This window comes from Muscardinus avellanarius (assembly GCF_963383645.1).
Source record: "Muscardinus avellanarius genome assembly, chromosome: 8".
NCBI classification, from domain to species: Eukaryota; Metazoa; Chordata; class Mammalia; order Rodentia; family Gliridae; genus Muscardinus; species Muscardinus avellanarius.
In genome coordinates this window covers 6,445,254-6,463,317 of record NC_137794.1, presented here as the reverse complement: position 1 = coordinate 6,463,317, position 18,064 = coordinate 6,445,254, and the positions used below count along the sequence as shown (strand labels likewise).

Here is an 18,064-nt window from a genome sequence, read left to right as displayed (position 1 = left end):
GTACTGGGTTACCAGGGTGTACAACCGATTGTCTATTGATTTTCTAAAATCGATTCGAGAGGTACTGGATGCTTCATTTTACGGATAGAAAACGGGAAGTCAAGGCAGAGTTTGGCCTCGAGGCCCCAGTTTCGAGCCAGTAGGTCAGACGCTTAGGCGGGGTTCAAGCGTGTCTCCTCTGCGTCCTGTCTTGGGGTGGCATTTCTAAGTGGGTCGGTGCCGGCCGGGTCTTTAATCAGAATGGTGATGGAGTGGTGCTGGGATCGTGGGTCCTTTCCTCTTTAATCAGAATGGTGATGGAGTGGTGCTGGGATCGTGGGTCCTTTCCTCTTCTCTGTTCCTGTCTAACACATTCCTGGTTTTAAATTTCTTTCAGCTTGGATTCCTTAGCACCACCACCACGGCTCAGCCAGAACAGAAGGCCCTGGGACTCGTGGGCACCTACCGCCATGTTGACCGTGCCACTGGCCAGGTGCTAACCTGTGACAAGTGTCCAGCAGGAACCTACGTGTCGGAGCACTGTACCAACACAAGCCTGCGCGTTTGCAGCAGCTGCCCCGCAGGGACCTTTACCAGGCACGAGAATGGCATCGAGAGATGCCATGACTGTAGTCAGCCATGCCCGCGGCGGATGGTTGAGAAACTCCCTTGTACTGCCTTGACTGACCGAGAATGCACTTGCCCCCCCGGCACGTTCCAGTTGAATGGTACCTGCGCCCCCCATACGGTGTGTCCCGTGGGCTGGGGCGTGCGGAAGAAAGGGACGGAAAACGAGGACGTGCGGTGCAAGCAGTGCGCTCGGGGTACCTTCTCCGATGTGCCTTCCAGCGTGAAGAAGTGCAAAGCATACACGGACTGTCTGAGTCAGAACCTGGTGGTGATCAAGCCCGGGACCAAGGAGGCAGACAACGTCTGCGGTGCAGGCTCGCCCTTCCCCGGCACCACCCCGCCTTCCCCTGGCGCAGCCAACCTCTCACAGCCTGAGCACATGGAACCCCGGGAAGCCCCTTCCTCTACTTCCGTCCCCAAAGGTAATTTAACTTCCTGAATTACTACTTACTTGAGGAAGGCTGTGAGCCCAGCGGAGGTGCCAGGCGTGGGCTTGTACCAAGGATGTTTTTCTCCATTTCGTGTATTCCAAAGTCGTCCCTTCAAGAAGAGGTCATCATTTTATGGCTAATTAAATCTGGCTTTTCTGGACCTATTAGAAACATTTAAACTTAGACGTTTCCTATTAGGAGAGATCACATATCTCAAAACTAGGTCATATCACGCTAGAAAATAAACCCCGAGAGATATATGAGTGACCTCCTCATGGGAGGTGCTTACCCTCTTCAGGTCTTGGTTTCAAACTTGCCAAGTGAGATTTAAATGTCCACGGTTCCCTGCAGATTACGTTTTCCAATGTTAAGTCAGTTCTGGGTGGACACAGCCAGAGAGGAGGAAAGAGTGAGAAGGAAAGAAAGGCCATTACACCTGGAAGGCAGGGACCCTCGCTCGATCAGAAGCGAGGCAGAGAAGGGCAGTTGGAGGTTTTGGAAAGGAAGCAAAATTTTGGTAGGTTGAAAGCAATTGACATTTGTATCTGGAAAAGAATGACTTGATGTTTTTCCAGTGATCCTAACTTTATGCCCTTCAGCAAACATCTCAGTTTCCTGAGATACCATTGGAAGCTCAGGCAGAATAGAAAATAGACCTTGAGCTGGGCGTGGAGCACGCTTGTAATCCCAGCATTTGGGAAGCTGAAACAGGGAGATCGAGGTTCGTGGACAGCCTCAGCTACTACTTAGTGATACCGTTTGCAACTCAGTGAGACCATGTTTCAAAATAATTAAAAAAAAAAATTAGAGCTGGGGATGTATCTCAGAGTTAGCGTGACCCTGGGTTCCACCCCCAATACCACAAAAAATTGTTCTTGTATATTTTAATCCTTTTGATTGAATTTTTATAAGTTGGTAACCAAAGAGTTAAGCTTCCTAGATGCTCTTTTCTGTGGCTTATCTTGTCACATCTGCCATGCAGAAATAAAGAAAGCTGCACAGAGCTTAGATGGACACTCCAGATTTTCTCAGGGGCTGACAGGCCAAGTTCTATCTCTGGGGACTCAAAATTTCCATTTCTCACACCCCTTTCCTTAATGAAGAGAGAGAAAGCTTCTTCGAGAGAAGTCTGCTAAGCAGCCAGACCCAGATCTTGTTTGTTGATAACAGCTGCTAATTTTATTTTATTCACTGACCCATTCCACCTTTCCAACTTGGTCCAGCTTTCGCTTGTCCAGCTTGGCTTTATTTTGAGCGCCTTCCTTCCTTGGTCTTAGTCCTATGCTTTACCATTGCATCATGAAATAATCTAAAAGTAAGATGAGGAGGAAAATGAACGAAGGGATTAAATTTGAACTAGTTCCCTGCGTAACCCAAACAATTCAGAGTTGACTAGGGCACCAAACACATCTGTGCGTGTTTTGAGAGCATCTTTAATTCTCAAGCGGGCACTTTGAAACTCTGTCTTAGCGCTCCCTTCCTGCTCGGGCAGAACCACAGTAAGTGAAGCTCTCTGTACATGCTGGTGAATCCCTGAATATGCCTACGCATTGGTGCATTTTAGTTACTTAGATTTACCTTCCTCATAAAGGTGCTGTTAGGGACTTTATGAAAACACACAGTCGAATTTATCCTTCAGCACCAAAGGTCGTTTCTTTTTGACTGTCCGGCCTAGTGAGGAGACAACCAGGGAGACCAGGGAATATATAAATCCCCAAATATGGAAAAGCTCTTCCCCCCTCCTTACTCTCTTTTTCTAGGCATGACCTCAACAGAATACAACTCTTCTGCCTCTGTTAGACCAAAGGTACTGAGTAGCAGCCAAGAAGGGACAGTCCCTGGCAACACAAGCTCAGCGTTGGGGGAGGAAGACGGGAACAAGACCCTCCCAGACCTCCAGATAGTAACCCACCAGCAAGGCCCCCACCACAGACACATCCTGAAGCTGCCGCCCCCCATGGAAGCCACTGGGGGCGAGAAGTCCAGCACGCCCATCAAGGCCCCCAAGAGGGGCCACCCCAGACAGAGCCTGCACAAGCATTTTGACATCAACGAGCACTTGCCCTGGATGATCGTGCTTTTCCTGTTGCTGGTTCTGGTGGTGATCGTAGTGTGCAGTATCCGGAAAAGCTCCAGGACTCTGAAGAAGGGGCCCCGGCAGGATCCCAGCGCCATTGTGGAGAAGGCGGGGCTGAAGAAGTCCATGACGCCAACCCAGCACCGGGAGAAATGGGTCTACTACTGCAACGGCCATGGTGAGCCTCCCTCCCCGCCCCTTGCTTTGCAGTCTCCCCGCCTTTCCCCAGCCCCTTGTCTTCTGAAGGAATAGGGAACCGTGCGGCTTGCCGGGTCTCTTTCCTGCACCGGCGATGCCTGGTCTAGTTGTGTTTTGGGAAATGATTTTGTCCATCTCTATCTAAACTAACGCACTCGGAGAGAGAAAGACGCGCTCCTCCCATCTCTCCTAACCCCTTGGAAACAGGAACATGTTGCAGAATCAGAGAGTTGAGAGGAACCCCTAGGAACTTATTATTTATTTACTATTTTTATTTTTATTTATTTTTTTGGTGGTACTGGGGGTGGAACCCAGAGGCTTTCTACCTCCGGGCTATACTCCCAGACCTTTTTTTTATATTTTATTTGGAAACAGGGTCTCACTAAGTTGCTGAGGCTGGCTTCGAACCTGTGCGATCCTCCTGTCTCAGCCTCCCAAGCGCGGGGATTACAAGCGTGCGCCACCATGCCCGGCTTGGATTGTCATTTAATAAAGGAGAAAATGGAGCCCAGAGAGGTTTGACCCAAACAAGAGGCAAGTTGTTCAGGACAGATGGGATTAGACTCCACCACATCTCCTGACTTTTGGTGTTTTTTTTTTTTTTGGTGGGGGGGGACTGGGGATTGAACCCAGGTGAGGTCTACCACTGACCTACATTTTGGTTTGTTTGTGTAGCAGTACTAGGGATTGTACCCAGGGATACTCTACCATTGAGCTGCGTCTCCAGCTCTGGTCTTGCGAACTTGTTAAGACTGGCTTCCAACAAGCCGTTCTCCTGACTCAGCCTGCCGAGTTGCCGGGATGATAGGTGGGCACCATATCTTCTTTTTTTTTTTTTTTTTTTTGGTACTGGGGATGGAACCCAGGGGCATTCTACCTCTGAGCTACACCTCCAGTCCTATATTTAGTTTTTGAAATAGGGTTTCAGTTGCAAAGGGCCTCACTAAGTAGCTGAGGCTGTCTGTGAACCTCGATCATCCGGTCTCCTGCCTCCTGAATGCTGGGATTACAAGCGTGCATCACCACGCCCAGCTACACCCATATCTCCTGCTTTTGAAGTACTTTTTTTTCCTATGCCACTGGACTATTAAGAAAACAGGCCGGGCATGATGGCGCATGCTTGTAATCCTAGCGCTTGGGAGGCTGAGACAGGAGGATTGCACAGATTCGTAGCCAGCCTCAGCTACTTAGTGAGGCTCTCAGCAACTTAGTGAGACCCTGTTTCCAAAATAAAAATATAGAATAGGTCTGGGAGTATAGCCCGGAGGTAGAAAGCCTCTTGTAAGTAGACAGGTAAAAAATAACAGAAAATAATGTGAACATTCTGATAGGTTATATATTTATAATTATCCCCATTATTCCTTTTTAAAAATTATATACTTATTTATTCATTCATTTGCGGTACTGGAGATTGAACCCAGGGGCATTCTACTTCTGAGCTACACCCCCAGCCCTATATTTTATTCTTTATTTTGAAATAGGGTTTCACTGAGTCGCGATGGGTCTCACTAAGTAGCTAAAACTGTTTGCAAACCTGTGCCTGCGATCCTCCTGTCTCAGTTTCCCAAATACCGGGATTACAGGCATACACCACCACACCCAACATTATTCATTTTATTAAATAAGCAAATCCATTCCTTTAGTAATTTCTTTTCTAAACCGAGTTACGTTCAGCTGCATTTATAAACACTCTTTTGCAGTGTAGCTTTCAAAATTCTCCAAAACACAGCAAATTGGCGAAGTCTAAGCAGGTCCGGCAAGAGAATGCAATTTAATAGCGTGACCTCAGACTTTCTTGTGGCACGTTAACCTTGTAAACTAGTATGCCTATGTGTCCTCAAAACACTATCTTATTTTATAAAAAGAGTTCAAGTACCAGATCAAGCAAAGCCCATGATACCCTCAGTAGAAGCATCCTGGCGATATGCCTTTCAAAGGCAGGCAGTCACAGTAGACCCATTCAGGTAAAAGGTCTTTTGGTGGTTTAGCCTTTCCCCAGGTGTTTGTATTGGGATGTTGGTGTGTGAGATGTTTTTCTAAGGAAAGCCTTTTCTTTCTAAATTGCTGGTCTCAAAGGTGCGACCAGGTAAAATCCTATGACAAAGAGAGGCTCTGTGCAGGATAAGCCAGTTTGGGTGCTCAGCCCAATAAGATCTCTTCCCGGTTCTTGTGCATTTCACACTGAATCGTGAGGGTGAAGGTAGTCTAAAGTTTCGGAGCCCTATACTGCTTTCTACCAGGCGTCCCGGAAGACCTTGCTTACCCTCACTGGGGGTTAGGGATGTGCAATGTTCTGACCGTCAAGGAAGGATGGGTCCCGCGGCGTCTTGTGCGCACGCTTCCTCTTCTGAAGTCAGAGCAGTTGATGCCTGACCCGTGGGGGCTGCGCTGTGGTTTCCTGCAGTCGTATCTGTTTACCATCAGGAACTGCAAGTCCCTTTCAGAATTTTTCACTTACTAAAATTTAATATGTAAAATTTTTTACATACTAAAACCAACTGAAGAGCTGATTCTTGGGCCAAAGAGTCATCAAGATGTAAGTCATTTGTTACTGGTCAGATTGTCACGGGTTTCTTATTTCTTTTGAAATTGATTTCTTTTTGTAGAGTAACCGCAACGCGCTGAAGCAAGCATGGGTGGGGAGCCAAAAAAATTTTTATTTAATTTAAAATTAAGGGAAATGTAGGTTCACATTAATTGAGAGGGTACATGGAAAACCATATTTTTTGTTTGATTCGCTTGTCACAAAAAACATAAAAGTAAAGACAGGTAAGCTAAGTCCTCTCACAGCTGCCTGTAAATAGCAACGTCAACGTCTCTACTGATCCCCAAACGGTCACTTTTTTCACTCTTTTATATTACCGAACAGTAGTACAGTCCAGTTCAGAATGATGGGGGCGATCCTCCTGTTGCAGCCCCCCCCAGTACTGGGATTACAAACGTGTCCCACCATGCCTGGCTATGTTTCCTTTTTGTATGAAACTTCAGCCTTTGAAGAAAATGAGAAGACTGAGAGACAGAGAAATTGGCTTTATCTATCTGAAACTGTAATTAGTTCCTGGTGAGCCGGGAGCTGCGGGCCCTGAGTGGGTGGCGATGCCCCTGTGTGGTTCCTCGGGGCGCAGGACAGCGGGGAGCGGGAGGGCGTGGGGGCTCTGGCTCAAGCACTGTTGTACCGCGGCGGCAAAAGCGCTGGGGTGGCAAGCTGTACAGCTCCAAGCCAAGAAGCCTTCTCTGCGTTTCTTCCGCTTTTACCATCTGCCGCTGTAACTGTTTACGGCTATGTGGATTGCCTCAGTCCCTAGTTTATGTTATTCCAGAGCAGACACTGGGTCTTCCGCGGCCTTTGCTACGCCTGGCCTACAGCTCAGGGCTCGAGGAGGGGTGCTCTAGAGCTGAGCTGACCCCTGGGGAAGCCACTAGCCACGTGGGCTACTGAGAACTTACTAACGCGGACAGTTCAGCTCTCTCAATGTACCTGGGCTACATCCGCAGCCCTATTTTATTCTTTATTTTGAAACAGGGTCTGCTGCGTGGCGGAGGGTCTCACTAACCCGCTGAGGCTGGCTTCGAACATGTGATCCTTTGGTCTCAGCCTCCCTAGTACTGGGATTACAGGGCTGCGCCACCATACCCGGCTGCCCCGGCCACATCTTAAGTGCCCAATAAGCACAGATGGCTAGTAGGTACTGTATTGGGTGGGCCAAAGTACATCTCCATCACCAAAACACTCTGTTGGATAGAACTGGTCTCTAGCACCTACTGACTAATTAATGAACTTATTGTATTTGAGGTGGAATTGTTTAAGAGCCACTGAACTAGTGAGCTTGTTTCCTGTTGACTCATAATGATGTTGGTGTTAAGGTTTTCAATAAAAAGAACTAACTGGATGTGGCGGTGCACACTTGTAATCCCAGTACTTGGGAGGCTGAGACAGGAGGATCACAGGTTCGAAGCCAGCCTCGGCAACTTAGTGAGGTCCTGTTTCCAAATAAGAAATAAAATTGGGCTGGGATTTAGCTCAGAGGTAAAATGCTTCTGGGTTCAATCCCTAGTGCCATAAATAGATAAAGAAAGAATGAAATGTACGGTGAGACCTTTACACTAGTTTGCCGTAGATGCCAAAAAGAATTATTTTAAACTATGCAATACTGATAATAATAATAATAATAATAATAATAATAAAGGAAAACTTTGCCGTTATTCCCCATCTGACTTGCTTATTTTGCAGTGGGACACCTTGGTCCACAGCACTGTAGAGCAGGGCGATACGAAGGGAGAGAGCCCGCTGATTTGAAGACCAGGGAATGATCCGTGTTTGGGTGCTTGTGATTTTTAGTTTAGAAATGGATTCATTTTGCGGGTCACTTTGAACGGAGAAGCAAGAGCGCCTTTTGTGGGAGTCATGTGACTGGGTCTAAGCGGGAAGGAGGGAGGCGATGATGGCTGAGGGTTTGGGGGATGAAGCCCACGTCACAGATTAGAGATTCTGTCGGAGCACCTGGGTTCTATTTTTTTTTTTTTTTTTTGGTGGTGGTGGTACTGGGGGTGGAACCCAGAGGCTTTCTACCTCCGGGCTATACTCCCAGACCTATTTTATATTTTATTTGGAAACAGGGTCTCACTAAGTTGCTGAGAGCCTCACTAAGTAGCTGAGGCTGGCTTTGAACCTGAGCGATCCTCCTGTCTCAGCCTCCCAAGTGCAGGGATTACAAGCGTGCGCCACCTCGCCCAGCAGCACCTGGGTTCTAAATGTTCAGATTTTACTGTTTCCTTGTTGTGTAGTCTAGTTAAGATTTTGTACTTCTGTGGACCTCTGTTTATAAGGTTAGGCAATTAAGAAAAAGCATTATAGCATGGCTTTCCGAGCAGAGTCCAGAATCTAGTTCCATGTCACGTATTACCTGTGTGAACCGGGACAAATTTCTTAACTGCTGTGGACTTTATTTTCCTCCCCTGTACTTGGAGGGGCGTGACAAATATGTAACCTGGTGAGAAGATTAAACGAGAACCATGTGCCCAGTGCTTAGAACGCAGCTGGCGCCTGGCCAGTGGTCCAGGCTGCGGTGATGCTGGGCTGGAGATGATGGACAGGTTCACCTGCCAGAAAGGACTCTTTGATTACCTAAGAGGCTCTCTGTCCACCTAAGAAGCGCTGCCTACCACAGAAAACTGATTAAATTAATACACACAACCGCTATGAAGGGAAAACCACATTTCTAATAAGCCCTTATAAGGCAGCCATGTGCACATTGCTAAGGTACCATTGCTTGTATCTTAAAAGTTTCTGCTTTGCCGGGCATGGTAGCGCACGCTTATAATCCCTGAGCCTTAAAAGTTTCTGCTTTGCCGGGCATGGTAGCGCACGCTTATAATCCCTGAGCTTGGGAGTCTGAGACAGGAGGATCACACAGGTTTGAAGCCAGCCTCAGCTACTTAGTGAGGCTCTCAGCAACTTAGTGAGACCCTGTTTCCAAATAAAGTATAAAAATAGGTCTGGGAATATAGCCCAGAGGTGGAAAAGCCCCTGGGTTCCACCCCCAATACCACAAAAATTAAAAAAAAAAAGTTTCTGCTTTGTTTATGGTCATTGTTTCTGTGAGTGAATCAGAAAGCAAATGCAGAGGCCAGGAAGGATGGAGATGAAGATGTCAGGAGTGAGGAGGATGACGGGCACCCGGGGAAATGTCTCATAAGGGCTTTCCCTTCTTTGGGGAAGTCGCTCAGCTCTCTGACCAGCGGGAGAGGTCAGCGGTTCATTCAGGTCCACGTATCCGAGCAGCCATGGATCCTGGCTGTCACTCCCTTCTAGTCCAGCTACATAGTAATAAACAGGTTTGGTCTTGGGCTGCAGTGAAGCTCTCTCACTTTAATGTGCTCGTTTTATGGTTCATTAGGGTGAACAGAAGTCTCCCTAGTAAAGGAGGCCTTAAATTATGGTTGGCACAGATTAATGCATGTTTGAGACTCATTGCACTCAGAGTCTACAAGGTAACCTGCAAGTGATCCTTGGGCGGGAGAAAACTGCCCCTCATCTGTAGGGGGAAAGCTGGAGTTACAGAAGGACTTGACGTCATTTCCGGAAAGACAGTGCCCAAGTGAGGTTTTGCTTGCGGGTTGGAGGCTAGGTCCTCTGCTGGGAAGGTGAGTCTCTGGGGCCCGTGCAAAACTTTGTCCCAGGGTATATCTCTAGCCATGACAACCAGGAATTCTTCAGGGAAAAATACTGCAAGAGGTATTAGGTTAGAGAGTGGCTATTCTTAGACACATGCTTGTTCCTCCGGGATTTTTTTTTTTTTTTCTTTTTACCCCCTTGTGTGGCCTCATGTTTGAAAGTTATTGTTATCTGTACATTGAATTGATTTCCTAAAATCAATTTCCTAAAATGAAACTAGGTGGTCAGTTTGCTTGATTTTTGAATTAGTCATTTTGGGGTTAAAGCAGGGGAAAATAATATATGTGAAGCAAACATTTCCTGTGTATACTGTGCCATGATACTCTGAATTGATGGGGAAGTTTGGGGTAAATTTGTAACCACCTTCACCTTTCAGGGGGCCTCAGATAAAGGAAAAGACTGGGAAATTCTTGAAAGAGATTTACGATTGAGCCCCTGAACATGTGATGTTTTCATTGAATTATAGATAGTTGAGCATCAGGTTCCAGGCACTGTCATAGGATCAGGGCTTAATGGGCTTTAGGATCATGAAGAGTGTTTTGTTTTGTTTTGTTTGTTTGTTTGTTTAAACTTACAGGTTAGAGTGATGGAGTGTGGGGACATGCCATGTTTGTGCATGCGTGCGTGTGATAGACAGGGTTGGAAGAGATTCCGCGTGGTCCAGCCTGGACATTTTGCAAGAGGTGAAGTGAGGCATGGGGAGGGGGCAGCTGGCTCTGACTCCTTGGGCAGGGCCCTTTCTCCCTCCCTTCCTTCCTTCCTCCCCTTCCTTCCTTCCTTTTTTTTTTTTTTTTTTTTTTTTGGTGGTACTGGGGGTGGAATCCAGAGGCTTTCTACCTCCAGGCTATACTCCAGACCCATTTTCTATTTTATTTGGAAACAGGGTCTCACTAAGTTGCTGAGAGCCTCACTAAGTAGCTGAGGCTGGCTTCGAACCCGTACGATCTTCCTGTCTCAGCCTCCCAAGCGCAGGGATTACAAGCGTGCGCCACCACGCCCAGCTCTTCCTTCCTTCCTTCCTTCCTTCCTTTCTTTCTTTCTTTCTTTCTTTCTTTCTTTCTTTCTTTCTTCCTTCCTTCCTTCCTTCCTTCCTTTCTTTCTTTCACGGTACTGGGGATTGAACCCAGGTGCATTCTACCTCAAAGCCACACCTCCAGCCTATTTACTCTTTATTTTGAAACCGGGTCTCACTGAGTTGCAGAGGGCCTCACTAAGTAGCTGAGGCTGTCTGCGAACTGTGATCCTCCTGTCTCAGCCTCCTGAATGCTGGGGTTACAAGCTTGCGCCACCACTCTCTTACATAGTGCCTCTCTGAGGCAAGGATTGCAAGATTCAGCTCTGGGCAGTTGGCTTTGCGGTTGGTGACAATGACTCAAGTGTCTTGAATGAGAAAATGGAAAACCATTTGCCTGAGAGGATGCTGGGGGCTGAGGTGAGGGATGAAAGCCTTTCCCTGGAGGTCCAGAGGTGGCTGAGGAAGAGGGGAATGAGAGAAGGCTCATCTTTTGATCTGTCTTCTCTCCCTGGATCCCCTTGAGGAGAATGGCGCTGGTCCACAGACAGCCAAGTCGACGGAGGATGATGGGGTTTATGCCTCTCTTTGCTGGGCATCGTGTGTGTGTGTGTGTGTGTGTGTGTGTGTGTGTGTGTGTGTGTTACTAGGGATGGAACCCAGGGGCATTCTACCTCTGAGCCATACCCCCAGCCCAACTTTTTATTCTTTTTGAAACAGGGTCTCACTAAATTGCAAAGTGTTTCACGAAGTAGCTGAGGCTGGCCCCAAGCCTGCGATCCTCCTGTCTCGGCTTCCCAAGTTCTGGGATTACAAGGGTGCGCCACCCCGCCCGGCTTTTTGCTGAGCATCTTAAGGGGATGATCGCAGGCTGTGGCTGGTGAAGCAGCGGTGACTGAGATTAATGAAGAGATCTTGGCTCAGGTTCAAAGAACAGAAAAAGCCGGGTATAGCTGGGGGTGGTGGCGCACGCTTGTAATCCCAGCATTCGGGAGGCTGAGACAGGGGATCACGGTTTGGGAACAGCCTCAGCTACTTAGTGAGGCCCTTTGCAACTCAGTGAGATCCTGATTCAAAATAAAGAATAAAGAATGGGGCTGGGGATGTAGCTTGGAGGTAGAATTCCCCTGGGTTCTATCCCCAGTACCACACACACACAAAGTAAAGGCTGATCTGTAGGGAGTCATACCAAGTGTTGGGTGCATATGTTTGTATCACATCAAATCTCACTGTGATGTTTAATTTTGACACAGCAATAAAGATATATATATATAATGTTCTTTTTCTTTTAAGTATAGACTGTTTCTAGTAAGTCACAGGTGATCAGTTTGGTCTCACATCTGTGTGGCTTGGTGGTTTTCTCAGCCCCAGGCAGCAGCAGCAATAGCAGCAGCCACCCCCCCCCCCAAAAAAAAGCAGCCCTCCGCCTCTGCCAGGGAGACTCCTTGACTCAAAATTCCAGACAGTCATCCTGTCTGTCAGCCCACATTTCCTACGGGAAGTCTAAACACTTGAAGTCTAAACACCGAGCTGCCGGGCGGGCGAAGGGACAGACTATTCCCTGAGAGGCTGCTGCTGCGTGCTGGCTGGCCAGCCCAGGGCCACTGGCCCCGCCCGCGGTCATTTCCCAGGGCGGCTCTCCACCCCAGACCCCCACCCCACCGTCACCGCCATTTTCACCTGTGCTTTTAGCAACGCTGTTTCCAGCAGACAGAGCTAGCTGCCTGGCCTTAGAGGATGATAAAGCACCCAGAGTGGATGAAAGAGAAGGGCCTCAAAGCACGATCTGCTTTGCAAAGTGGCTAGACCCATGGCCTCCGCCCTTGGGAGTTAATGGCTGCTGTCCAGCAAGGGCTGCCCACCCTCGACTCCTGCCTCTGGGCTTTAGGGAAGGCACGCACTTTCCAACTGTGTGTTTTATGCCATAGCTTATTGAACGGCTTTTGGATTTATTTTCAGCTTTGCAAATCAGCATCTCCACCAGGCAGGGCTCAAATGCCAATAGGAAAAATCCCTAACAGATCCTTGAATCAGCCTGCTCGGGCGTTGTAGAAGCAGGTTCTGCAGCGTAGGAAGAACTTACGGACTTGTGTTGTCCGTTCCCCGCAGGTCGTTGCTGGTTAACACTGCAGGGGTGTTAGAACTCAGCGTCTTAGGTTCACTGACCACGAGACACATTTTAATGGCTAAATGGGTTCAAGTTCTTAAGTTTAAAAATAATAACTCAGGCTGGGCGTGGTCATGCACGCTTGTAATGCCAGCATTTGGGAGGCTGAGACAGGAGGATCGAGGTTGTGGCCAGCCTCAGCTACTTAGTGAGGGTGTGGCCAGCCTCAGCTACATAGTGAGGGTCTTTGCAACTCAGTGAGACCCTGTTTGGAAATAAAGAATAAAAACGAGTGAATAGGGCTGGGGGTGTAGCTCAAAAGTAGATGCCCCTGGGTTCAATTCCCAGCATTGTAAATATATATACATATATTCAGAGCATGTTTGAAGACAGTCTCAGCAAGGGGTGAGGCTCTCATCAACCTAGCAAGACCCTGTTTCGAGTCTATAGCTTGGAGATAGAGGGCCCCTGGGTTCAATTCCCTGTATTACAAAAAAAAAAAAAAATGTATTCAAATGTCTTAGGAGGATTAGTGAAATGTGGCAACGTCACAGCCACAATCCCACCCCTTTTCCATAGAATCTGAGCACACAGTTCTAATTCCATGGCTGAACTCCCAGGTTTCCCCTACTAGGCCTGTAGCAGCCTTTTGGCCTTTGACTCTCTTCTCTTAATATGTTTTCTTCCCTGGCTGCCAAGATGCACCCCCTTCTGCCTCCTCTGGCACTGCCCGCTGTTCCTCCTCATCCCTCTGGTAGATGCCAGGGCTCCATGCTCCTGCCTCTTTTCAACCCATACGCTCTCCCTCCCTCCGTGAGCCCAGGGCTTTAAACGACGCCTACCTGCTGCTAATAACCCGTGTGCGTATATCCAGCCTGGACCTTGGACCCAAACTAAGATGGAAATGTCCTTCTGCCTGCCTGGCAGATCTGGATGTCTAACAGGCATCTTACGTTTAAGATATATCACACTCAGCCAGGCGTGGTGGCACACGCCTATAATAACTAGGACTTAGAAGGCTGAGAGAGGATCACAGGTTCGAGGACAGTGTCAGCAAATAGCGGGACTCTCATCAACCTAGTGAGACCCTGTTTCCAAATAAAAATAAAATAGGTTCGGGAGTGTAGTTTGCAGGTAGAATGCCCCTGGGTTCGATCCCAGTACCACACACACACACACACACACACACACACACACACACACACCACAAAGATGTATCACACTGAATACCAAACCATCCCTCCGCATCCACCAGCTCTCACAGAAAGTACTCCTTCAGTGGTCTCTGTGTTTAGTCCAAACCCTCAGTCATCCTTGGCCTTTCTGTTCCTTTCTGACCCCATATTTGGTGCGCTAGCAAATCTTACCACCTGTACTTTCAAATTAGAGGCATGATCCAGGTGGTACATGCCTGTAATTCCAATACTTGGGTGGTTGTGATCGAAGGATCACAACTCAGCAACTTATTGAGACCCTGTCTCCAATTTTTAAAAAGGAGGGGTGAGATGGGGAGGGTAGCTCAGAGGCAGAATGTCCCTGGGTTCAATCCCTAGTGCTACACACGCACGTTGCAGAAGTCAACCACTTCCTACCTCTTCGGTTCAAATCATTTCCCCCTCCTTTTGGATGGTGGCTGTGGCTTCTCTCGGGTTGCATGAGTTGCAAAGGGCCTCACTCGGTAGCTGAAAGCCGGGGGATACTGCCTCCGTGGCTGGGCATGGGAGGCTTTTCCTGACGCGAGCTCTGGCCTCTGCAGGGGCCCGGGGCCACCCTCAAAGGGAACAGGGCGCTGGCCAGGGGAGAGGTTCTTGTACCAGAACTGGGTTTCCCCGGGGACCCTGGCTTGCTCTTGCCGTTATCATAGAGACTGGAATTCCGGCAGGGCCACAGGGCAGGAGCATAGGACTGTGGTCACTCGGTGGCTTAAGTCATAGCAGCAAATAAAATGATAAATGGTTGAGAGACTTGGGAAAGAGGGCAGGGCTGATGGAAAGGTTTTCATTCACTCATTCATTCACTCGTGGTTTTTGTTGTATTTTATTTTTTATTTTATTTATGTATTTATTTTTTTTGCTGTACTGGGTATGGAACCCAGGGGCATTCTACCTCTAAGCTACGCCCCTGTCCTATTTTTTAGTCTTTCTATTTTTTGAAACAGGGTTTCACTGAGTTGCAAAGGGCCTCCCTAAGTAGCTGAGGCTGTCCTCAAACCACGGTCCTGTCTCAGCCTTCTGAATGCCGGGATTACAAGCGTGCGCCACCACGCCCGGCTTTCGTTATATTCTTAACATGTGCTGGGCCCTGGTTCATGCTAGGGATATTGGCCATCAAAACGGATGTGGAACTTGGAGAGAAGATGGTTAGAAATGGTATCTCTGAGGACAGGACCAGCGTTTGGGCTGGAACGTCATTTCCAGGAATGCTAAAGCCAGGCTTTCGCTCCCAAGGAAGTGCAGTGGTGAATACTCTTGCCTTTGTGCCTGCGGTTTGCAAGCCAGGGACTGGGCGTGAGCCTGTGTTTTAGGGAGGTCATCTTGAGCCGTGTCTGATGTTTTCCACTTGTGCATCTCAGGAGACTGTCGCGAGTTGCAGAGCCAGCGCAGGGACAGTGTGCAGTCACCTGGCCTGGGAGCGTTAATTACCTCCCTGGGAATCTTCTCATTATATGCCTTCTACCTTTCTCTGTACAAGAATAACGAGAACTGACATCATGTTTAACAAGTATGCGGGGTGCGGTGGGAATGCGCGAATCCTTTTAAGTGATGGGTTTGGTACCATCAAAAAAGCTTATAACCGTATTCATCTCTCGGATGCAGCCCTTCCGTGTGCGGGGCGGAACTCAGAACGTGGGATGTGGTGCTGTGATAGCAGACTGCCTCTGTTTCCTCTGGCTGTCCTTTATACCTCTTCTAAGCAAGGCTTTAGTGTAGCTTTCTACCGATGGTACTCAGTTCAGATCTTTATCTCCAAAAAGGAAAGTGCTTTAACACTGCCTCTAATTAGAAAAGGTCACTTTAGGTTTTTATAAAGACAGAAGGAGCGCACCCCTTTATTTTTTTTTTTTGGTGGTACTGGGGTTCCTGGAAGCCCTTCTACCTCCGGGCTACACTCCCAGACCTATTTTATATTTTTATTTGGAAACAGAATCTCTTAAGCCAGCGCGGCTGGCTTCCAACCAGCACGATCCTCCTGTCTCTGCCTCCCTAGCGCAAGGATTACAAGCATGTGCCACCACACCTGGCCTAAGGAGCCCCTTTTTTGCATACTGAAGCTGCCACTGAGCTTATTTATTTACTATTTATTTATTTATTTATTTATTTATTTATTTATTTATTTATTTATTTATTTTTGTGGTACTGGGGATGAAACCCAGGGGCATTCAGCCTGACCTACATCCCCAGCCCTGTTTTTTATTCTTTATCTTGAAACAGGGTCTCACTAAGTTTCAGAGGGTTGCCATAAACCACAATCATCCTGTCTCAGCCTCCCAAGTACTGGGATCATAAGCGTGCGCCACCATGCCCAGGCTTCTGTGACTTTTCTAGAAATTTCAGCCATTCCTCGGAGCGTCAGGACCTGGCACTATAGGAAAAGCACTGTTGGGCTCCAAGCCTTTAGTAGGTTGAAGGCTTGGTTTCTTTGCCACATCAGAAAAATGATGCCAGGTACCCCACTCAGTTAAACAATTTAGATCAATTTAACATCTAGTGACCATCTGCATTCTTAGCAAGAACTCTCAGAACTCTGATGGAACAGATGGCCAGGACACTCTGCCAAGCAGGGAAGTGGGCCCCCTCCAGTTACTGTGATTTTACATACACGTTAATAATTAGGGTTTGAGCCCGGCATGGTGGCGTGCGATTGTGATCCCAGTACTTGGGAGGCTGAGACAGGCGGATCGCAGGTTCGAGGACAGCCTGAGCAAGTAGTGAGACTCCCATCAATCTAGTGAGACCCTGCTTCCAAATTAAAGTAAAATAGGGTCAGGCGTGGTGGCAGCCCATGCTTGTAACCCCAGTATGTGGGAGACTGCTTTTTTCTCCGTCGTCGTTGTATTTTTTTTTAACCTAACACTTTTTTTTTTTTTTTTTAACAAAGAATGCTTTCAAAGTCCAACAAGCCGTGTTCCCTTGCGCTTGCTCCATTTCCTGGGTGATAAACTTCCTGCCTTTGGACGTGGTAAGGGTTATCGGTCCTGCAAACACAGCGTAGCACCCAGTAGCTGCTCGATAAATACCGTGAAATGACCCTCAGCCTTTCCTGTCCCTTCCGCGGTGAGGATGGGGCAGGACCAAAGTGTGACCACCTCTGGGGCTAATTCAGATGATCCTCCTTCCATGGTGTTTTGTGACACATCTCCCGGAAGGCTGGTGTCTCCCTGGGGAGCAGCTGTCCAGCCATCTTTATCAGTGTCAACGTGGACGGGGTCAGCGGTGAAGAACAGGCTGGCCTGGGCCCGTTCCTGGACCTGACCGCTCATCCTGCGGTGGGGAAACCCTAACCGAGCAGGAGAATGAGATGAAACAGCGTTTCATCTTTCAGTTAGCTTTCAACTTAGCTTCCGGTCCGTGCCAGTCGGAGGGCAATCTCAATGTGTCCATTCTTTGGCACTTTTCCCCCCTCTTTATTTGGTGACTTTAAAGACAAAGTATAAAGCCGGGCGTGGTGGCGCACGCTGGTAATCCCCGCGCTTGGGAGGCGGAGGCAGGAGGATGGCGCAGGTTCGAAGCCAGCCGCGCGCGCTGGCTTAGGAGACCCTGTTTCCAAATAAAAATGTAAAAATAGGTCTGGGAGTGTAGCCCGGAGGTAGTAGGGCTTCCAGGAACCCCAGTACCACCAAAAAAAAAAAGTATAAAAATAGGTCTGGGAGTGTAGCCCGGAGGTAGAAGGGCTTCCAGGAACCCTAGTACCACCAAAAAAAAAGACAAAATATAAATACTAGGTTTTGTCCAGTCTTTTAAACTGTGAACTTCTAGAAAAGAACGGAAGAAGCAAAAATGAAGAAAAAGCAGAGTTATTGAGTTCAATTAAAGACTATGAGCAAAAATCTTATACCTTCAGAAGTAAGCTGCTCGCCTTCATGGAATATATTTAAATAAACTGTGTCGTCTTCTGTCTTCCACTAAACGTGTTCAGTTAGTATTGACTTAAACAGGAGATGTTTCACTTAGTGCATCTTATCTTCACAATAAAATATGAGAAAACATTTTAAAAAGAAAACAGCTAATTACTCTGTGAAGACCGTCTTTGTATCTGAAATGCGCCGAACCTACAGTCTTAGTGCGGAGTATCTGTAGCATTTGTAATGGTAGAGGTGCTTCCAAAAGTAAGTTAAGTCTTAGAAAACGCCCATCAGCTCACCCCCCGGACGGAGCACACAAAGCGTCCCCCTTGTGCCAGGAGGAAGCGGGCGTGATGCTTGGTGGTTGGCCCAAACCCACGGACACTGGCATTA

At 47.9% G+C, this 18,064-nt stretch overlaps 1 protein-coding gene across 1 annotated transcript in view; it reads left to right on the top strand.

Moving 5' to 3' along the window:
- Positions 1-18,064, top strand: part of TNFRSF21 (TNF receptor superfamily member 21) — a gene marked incomplete at both ends in the record, with an annotated part of 61,824 nt that overhangs the window by 16,665 nt on the left and 27,095 nt on the right. The window contains 2 exons of the mRNA XM_080700769.1: positions 377-1,031; positions 2,801-3,295. Of these exons, the coding sequence (XP_080556895.1) occupies positions 377-1,031; positions 2,801-3,295 (1,150 nt within the window). The remainder of the gene's footprint in view (positions 1-376; positions 1,032-2,800; positions 3,296-18,064) is intronic.